The 8,148-nt window shown below is 34.7% G+C and overlaps 1 protein-coding gene and 2 non-coding genes across 3 annotated transcripts; 2 read left to right on the top strand and 1 right to left on the bottom strand.

The window, feature by feature from the left end:
- Positions 1–2,506: 2,506 nt before the first annotated feature.
- On the top strand, positions 2,507–2,578 carry TRNAW-CCA (transfer RNA tryptophan (anticodon CCA)). The gene has a single exon. It is a non-coding gene; the product is annotated as a tRNA-Trp (tRNA).
- Positions 2,579–5,486: 2,908 nt separating this feature from the next.
- Positions 5,487–5,558, top strand: TRNAL-CAA (transfer RNA leucine (anticodon CAA)). Its single transcript has one exon. It is a non-coding gene; the product is annotated as a tRNA-Leu (tRNA).
- Positions 5,559–6,515: 957 nt separating this feature from the next.
- Positions 6,516–7,240, bottom strand: LOC143562987 (uncharacterized). The gene is made up of 2 exons (XM_077050642.1): positions 6,851–7,240; positions 6,516–6,732 (listed from the first exon to the last, which is right to left on the bottom strand). Exons 1-2 carry the CDS (start codon positions 7,145–7,147, stop codon positions 6,574–6,576), a joined length of 456 nt encoding a protein of 151 aa, XP_076906757.1. The 5' UTR covers positions 7,148–7,240; the 3' UTR covers positions 6,516–6,573.
- Between the last annotated feature and the right edge of the window lie 908 nt (positions 7,241–8,148).

The following is an 8,148-nucleotide window of genomic DNA, read 5'->3' as shown; positions in this document are numbered from 1 at the left end:
TTTCAGTTTCAGATTGAGTTCAGTTTATTCGTATCATATATTTGTAACATGCAATAGGTTATATATATATATTGTATTCATTGTTGCATGTTCCTGTTTGAATTTAGTAATATGACTTTAGCTTCAGTACTCTGTTACCCGAGCATTTATGACTTGTTGTTGGGGCGTCAACGACATGGCACTTATCGTGACAGTGCGTTATCAAAGTTCACGGCGTCTCTAGCTTGTGCTTGTATAGCACTTTGGCCCCTAGAGGCGTATAGATCGATCTTAGCTCCGACTCCTGACTCCTGACTTCTAACTTCTGGGGGATGAAACAATGTGTGTACGCCACACGTACCATCTCATAGGTGCATGGACTAGCTAGCTGTGTACCCCTCTGTTTCTGGCTCCGGGTGCTTCTGTGTGACACGACCTATTTATTATTATTACTACATCGCGGTCGTGTAGTTTAGTATCTGTATATGCTTCTGTTTATGATATGTTTTAATATGTTTATATCTATATATATATATATGCATCTGATTACGTTATGACCGAGCGTCGGATTATGGTTTTGATTATGTAAAGTATTTGTTTCTGTTTCGGTGTGGATTTCGAGTTTGTGTTCGTATTAGTTTTGGTGTCAATTCAGTTCAGCATATGTGGTGTTTTCTGTATGTCCATCTTTACATTTACTATTGTTCTTTCTATCACTAGGCAATTTTTGGCTCAGCCGTATTTTTTTTGTTGTGTTTTTCTTATTTGTTGACAGGTGATCTGGGAAATCAGGGGAATTAGTGGTGAGAGAGAGTAATAAAGTTCAAGATTTTAGAAGACTGTAAACGTTTTCAGTTATTTGATGAAATTAAATTTGACTTAGGCTTTTATGAGTTATGTTTTGATATCTGTAAAGGTGACACGTCAGCCCGTTCCGGGTTGGGGTGTTACAATACATAACACACAATTTTATTTTAGCTAAAGTTTTATGACTGTTTGTTGCGGGTGGGAAATTCCTTAACACATGATTTTAGTGATCAAGTTGGAGTTTTTCAATTTATGTGGGATGCTAATATGATATATGATCAAACTTACAACAAAATCAAACGAATCATATGACAAGAAATTGTATATTCATCCTTCGCACGAGTGTGTGCAGATAATTGATATTGGTTATTAGGAAACATGTAATATTGATCCTTGTAGTATCTTTACTCCTCATCGCATTACTAACAGTGTCATAAGTTGGCCTATGAGAAGATGGCATGTGAGTAACTATTAAAAAATGGAAAAAGTGATCATCATCATCATCATCATCATCATCATCATCATCATCATCATCATCATCATCATCATCATCATCATCATCTGTAACTTATTGCTTTTACTTACAATTTTGGCAATCGATTAAAGATGACTAATTTTGAGTGACCGGTGGATATGTGAAAGAATACACTGAAGCAGGGACGAGCTCGGTACCGTACCGGTATCGAAAAATACTGATCCCGAAAATCACAAATTCGTGGTATTGGTACCGGTACCGAAAATATTGAAATTAAAATTCGGAAAATACCGATACCGCACCGTAATATACCGGTACCGGTACCGTACTGATTCCGAAACTCAAAACTTTGGTACTGATTTGATATTGATTTGGGTAACGGTACCAGTAACAATCGGTACTGGTACCGAATTTGCTCATCCCTACACTGAAGGTTCAAATACTGCATATGGAGGTGGTAATCTACACTACAACCAAGGTAAAAAAAAACAAACAAAAATTAACCTATTTAGTGACTTGACTTCATATTTATTCGACTTTAAATTACCCCTTGTTGATTTTAATTACACGCTATCAGGTACACATAGTCAACGTGTAATTAGTCTGTCAGATCAATGCCACTGGTGGTACTTCATTAGTTTTTATATGAAAATTGCACAACTGTAATCGTTATTGACTTATTGTACTCAATAGGGAAAACTGCACTTCCTTACTGGATGCTTAGTGTCGACGGTGGTGCGGCATCACATCGGGGTGTGGTGTAAGGTCTCTCCAATTTTTTCTCTCTCCAAAGGATATTTCCAACTTACATGAGTCGATGAAGTTAGGGGAAAAGGAGAAGTCGATTTTACATGGTATTTTGATCATAGCTAGTTGGAAGAAATGGAAAACTATAAACGAGAAGTTACGCTAGGAAAATGAGGTTAAAATAGAGTCTATTATTGGAGACATTAAGTCGTTGAATTTCTTGTAGATTAAAATAGGTCAAAGTTATTTCATGTAACTTTTTTTGTTATGGTGGTGGTGCTTCCGTGTGCTCTATGGAGGCGCCATGAATCTTTTTGTATTGATGTTGGGTTATTAATGAAGTTCATTAAAAAAAAATCAATTGTGTGATGATAAATCATTAATTACAAACAAACCCTTATTTCTGATAAGCAGAACACTTAAAGAGAAGAGTGTTAACTGAAACACTTAAATATTGATAGCGTATTTATTGGTTCAACTTAAGATGTTCATCACCAAGGATCTGTGGCGCAATGGTAGCGCGTCTGACTCCAGATCAGAAGGTTGCGTGTTTGATTCACGTCAGGTTCAAATTTTTTTTCTTTTCGTATTTTCAGCTGTTTCACACAAACTCTTTTACTATACAATAGCCTGAATTGACCCAGTAATATGATTATATATACTATGGTTTTCAAGTTCCTTCAACTTCCTTTACTAGTATTTAATCATTTTATATCAACCCTATTAAATAAAAGGAAAGTTTAATTGGTAAAATGACTGATATTAAAAACGAGTATTTATATTTTAACATTAAATCAACTTCGCAAGAAAAAGCACAATGAAGTTTTAGCTTTTTATCTACACCAATTGTTTTGACAAAACAACTTAATTAACTTTAAGATGTTCGTTTTATTACTGTTGTTCGTGTGTGTGGGTACTACTAGAGTGCTGGTCATGTGTGCCCGGGTTCGTTTTCTAGACCTACATCAACAATCCAAAAAGGGTTTTTAGAGTTCATGTGTGTTAAATTGTAAATGTTGTAACTCACGAACTAATTTGACTACTGTTTCATTATAGATTGGCTTAATTTTTATTAGAGAAAAGTGCATGTAACTTTCCAAACTTGGTACTTGGTTTGATTGCTTTTGATATGACAAATGCATGTATTCTTTTCTCAACAACATATACAAAGATACACACACATCATATATAACCAAAAGTCCAAAAGTCATAAAAGTGCACATCTTATATTTCTTACACCCTCTCCTCATTCATTTTGTTGATCAAATTAGGACAAATAAATCTGACTTATGTTAATATGCGTTCTTATATAACATTTCCCTACAAGGCTACAACCCATTTAAATTACTCATCAAAATGGCTCAACAACATACACAAGAAATAATAATACTTCTCCTATGTTCTCTAAACAGAATGGAGTATGAACATACAAATGAATAGTACAATTTTTAGCTCAAAACTGGCATTTGAAAATTTTGAGGTCAGGTTGACAGACACCCGAGTACCAAAAAAAGTGACCCCTGGTGGAAAATTTTTCTGCATCCACCTCTAATCATGAGGCATTGGACTAACATTTGGGTCGTGGCCGTCATGATGATCAACATTTTGGGTTTTTCTCAAGTATTGAAACAAATATTCGGGATAAGAGAATTTAAGATAAACAGAACATTCCAGTTTTAATTTTTTTTTTGAAAATTACCAAGATAAAAAAAAATATTGTGTTTTGTTATATTCACCCTTATGTAGAACTATTTGATGCATGAAATAGTTTTCGTTTATCTTTATGAAGGAAATGCATAATAACTATGTTGATGACGGTTAGGCCAATGCACTCCTTCCCTTGAACAAAAAGGTGTGTGAAGGGGAGGGGGTGGAACATTTCACACGACGTGAGGGGAGCGAAAATGTAAGTTTATGTATATTTTCACTAATAATTAAGTATACAATTAATCATGTGAAGTCACCTTAACTAGGCATCACATTTCACACTACAACAAAACATGCAAGTGAATATGAAATGCGAAAGCACCGAAAGGTGAAAGCCAATTGATGCTTACGTAATGCCTACATAACAAACTCACATTTCAAATCTCATATATATTTCACATCTCATATAACACATTGGCTTGCAAAAAAATCAAGAATCCCACCCCATCTACATTATCCAAGATTTTAAACATTGGGCCAACAAATATTACAGTCCTCACAAGATCTTTATTAATAACTTTCTAATCACTTGTAGCAGAATCATATTATGTTTTAGCAATTTTAAATAGACAAAACAGGTATCTACAGAACAAACAGATAATGTAGTGTATAACATAGCATTTAAAATATTAAATAAAAAAAGGGTATTATAATTTTTAAACAAGAAAATACTTTATATGAAAAAAAAACAAAAGAAAAAAAAGGTATGGTAAATAGTAATCAAAATATATTGTACATTTTCAAGTTTAACTTCATGCTAATTTGCTAAGAAAAATACGTTAAAATGTAATAATGACAAATATAGTCGTTGTAACCGTCATTCACAAAACTAGTATGAAAACATTTTACAAGTCCTGAACAAATATGGTATAGCTTGACTTTCATAAACAATAGTCTGGTCTGACTTTTAATACCATGGAAGTCAAAGTCATGGTATCATAATTCATACACCATCATCTAAAAAACTGAATGGATCTGGGTTGATGCAACTTCCACTTTAACAAGCTAATTCCATCACCATTACACGCCCAGGTGCACTCGGCGAGTACGCAGCTCTTGGACTGAAAAGTGACCAACCCAAGACCATAAGACATCTTAACCAAGCCGGGCTCTTTTAAGTTAAATAAGCCTAGCGGGAGTTTCTCGTTTACAATCCATCTAAGATGAATGTTTCTAAAAGAGAATAGGCCCAACGGGCCAAGCCTAAAACTAATTATATTTATTTGAATTAACCATTCTAAGATCAATTGTATTTTGTACAACAGCCCAATGGACCCACGAATGTCACTAACACCTTGCTGGACGATTCAGAGTTTGCAAAAGGTAAAGACTCAAGATATATAGAGTCCACAAATACCAAAACATAGTTGCAACTGAAAACGACTAAGGTGAAAACAACTAAAGCTTAGAACAACCGAGGTGGTTCCAAAACTTAAGCTCAGTTTTGGTTATGAATATGGAATTTGATGGGCTGGTTTGTCTAAGCTTTGGACTTTGATGGGCTGGCTTGTATAAGCTTTGGGCTTTGATGGGCTGGCTATTTATTATGATTTTTCTGTGATTTGTTTGTAAGTAATGATCTAGAATTAAATTTGAGGGAACTCTTTTTACTAATATGAATTAACTCAAATCTAACTGTAGTATGATACATCATTAATTAAAAACAAACCCCTATTTCTTATAAGCAGAACACTTAAGAAAAGAGTATTAACTGAAACACTTAAATATTTTCTGCGTATTTATTAATTCAACTTAAGATGTTTATTACCAAGGATCTGTGGCGCAATGGTAGCGCGTCTGACTCAAGATCAGAAGGTTGCGTGTTCGATTCACGTCAGGTTCAAATCCCGTTTTTCTGTAATTTTATATTTTTTAAGTGTTTAACAAACACCCCCCACACTATGCTTAAATTGACAAAATGGCCCTGTAATATCACATTATATGCCATGGCTTCAAGTTTGGGATTTTGGGTGTTTTTGATTAGTTCAAGTTCCTTTACTACCATATTGAAAAATGAAATTAGAGTTTTAAGCATTTGTTATAAAACAAAAAAGGTTTCATTTCTTTAGACTTCATGTGTGGTCAGTGTTCTTGTTACGAGCCATGAAACTAATTTGACTACATTTTCATTGTAAATGGGTATAGTTTTCATTAGAGACAAATGCATGTAACTAAATCTACACATGGTGGGTTTCATGGTTTGGTTACTTTTGTTTTTCTTTCTTTATCCTTCTTTCAGCAACAACATATACAAAGATACACACACATCATATATAACCAAAAGTCATAAAATGCATCACCAATGCACATCTTATATTTCTTACACCCTCTCCTCTTTCATTTTGTTCATCAAATTAGAAGGAAAATAAGGATGACTTATGTAATATGTGTTATTATAAAAAATTGCACTTCAACCCAATTAAACTACTCATCCAAACGTCTCAAGAACATAACAAGAAATGAATAATACTTCTCCTATCTGCTCTAAACAGAATGGAATATGAAAATCCAAATGGATAATACAACTTTCAGCTCAAACTTGACGCAATTAGCTAATTTTGATCGACGCCAAGTTGAGAAACATCCAACAACCCAAAAAAGAAGCGATGCATGGTGTTAAAAATTTCTAGGTCCGCCTCTGGTCACGAGGCATTGGACTACCATTGTGAGGGGTCGTGGTCGCGAAGAAGACCAAACATATTGGGTTTTGTTCAAGTATTGAAATGAATATTCAGGATAAGAGAATTTAAGAGAAAGAGAACATTACATTTTAAAAATAACCCAAGATATAAAAATATTGTATTTTGTTATATTCGCCCCTTATATACAGCTATTTGATGCAAGGAATAAATTATCTTTTATCCTTGTGAAGGAAGTACATAACTAGTATACTGATGATGGTTAGGCCAATGCACTCCTTCCCTTGAAACAGGTAGAGGTGCAGAATGTGCAATGTAAGTAGGATACTCTTGCCCAGGCATCAATACCGAAAAATCTGACGCGTACGTACATTGTACCTGTCACCAATCAATAAACACGCTCATTTAATAGATTTTATGTATATCATGAAAGTTTACAATGATGGAATGTATGATACAACCCATCATTGTATTAGAGCTGTGTGTGTGAACTTACACGCGGTTCTGAATTTACAAGCTTATGCATTGGCCTCGAGTCCTCTGGAGAGCGATGAGTGCCATGTTGTGGTAAAGGGAATGATGCATTTGGTCTAAAAAGATGTTCGAATATCGCCATTATAAGGAACATTGCTATTAAGACAGCCGTGGCAACAAAACCAAAAGAAATAGCGTTCATTGATGTCCCGAAGTTCTTCCATGGACCGTCACCGTCGCCTCCCATTTGAGGCGGGCTGTGGGGCGAATCGGTATACATGTTCCAAGGTTTTGATCTTTCTGAATTGTACTCATTCATACTGCTTTTTAATGGTCTCCAAGCTAGCAAATCAAATCCCTTGAAAGAATAATACAGAACATAAAAAGTAAAAAACAAATATAGTAAGCTTGCACCACAAATATAAATAATTGCTAAATTGTCATCAGCAAATAAAGAAAAAGCCAGCATCTCCTAAAAAATCACTAGAGAAAACATATCATTGAAATTTCAAACCCAATAACCTTGATGTTGTGTTGTTTGACTGTTTCAACCGCTTCGATAGCATGTCGGCAACCAAGGACGAACCCGATTAAGTTATAAACACCGGTGTCACGTGCCACAAGTAAAAAAATAAGCTTTGTATCATTGTATAGTGCATGATACTTGTTTTTAATGTGTTATTTACATATCCAATAGTTGAGGTACGCTTATTTTACACAAAACACCAGTAAAAAAATTTTGTGTTTGTACGGTCGTCAACCAACCTCAACCGGTTTTGGACAAACTCAAATCTTGTTTCTTGAAAGACGAGAAAGGGGTATGTTTTTGTACAAAAGAAATTGAATATAGTACCTGTGTTTCAAACAAAGACGATGTTGCGTGCGATTACTCTTCCCTTTAGGCTATGACACACGGTGACATCTTCGAGTGTTTGTCCTCTAGAAGACGGTTTTGAAGAAGGAAACACTTTGTTCTTGGAGAGAAATGAGAACACAATATGCCACCTATGATTGTATTATATGTTAGGGAGAATTGATGAAAGGTTGTGTGCAATGATAGTTGATGCCTAACTTGATGAATACTATACTATTAGTAAGTATACCTTACTTGTTGCCTAGAGAAACCATAAGAAATATAATGAGAAATAAAGTTATAAGAAATCAAAAGCCTGGGCCTTTGCTGTCTGGAGAACCACAACAAGAGTGACCTATTGGTCCTTTTTTAAAGCATTATATTTCTATTTTTCATCTGGCATTTTATTAGTATTGCTATTCTCTATAGTGGTGTGCGGGTCGGGTAACGGACCACATGGATAAATA

This window comes from Bidens hawaiensis, unplaced genomic scaffold, assembly GCF_021521415.1.
Source record: "Bidens hawaiensis isolate Kalapana, Puna unplaced genomic scaffold, B.hawaiensis_p1.1 tig00021192_1, whole genome shotgun sequence".
NCBI lineage: Eukaryota > Viridiplantae > Streptophyta > Magnoliopsida > Asterales > Asteraceae > Bidens > Bidens hawaiensis.
This window is presented reverse-complemented; position numbering and strand designations above follow the sequence as displayed.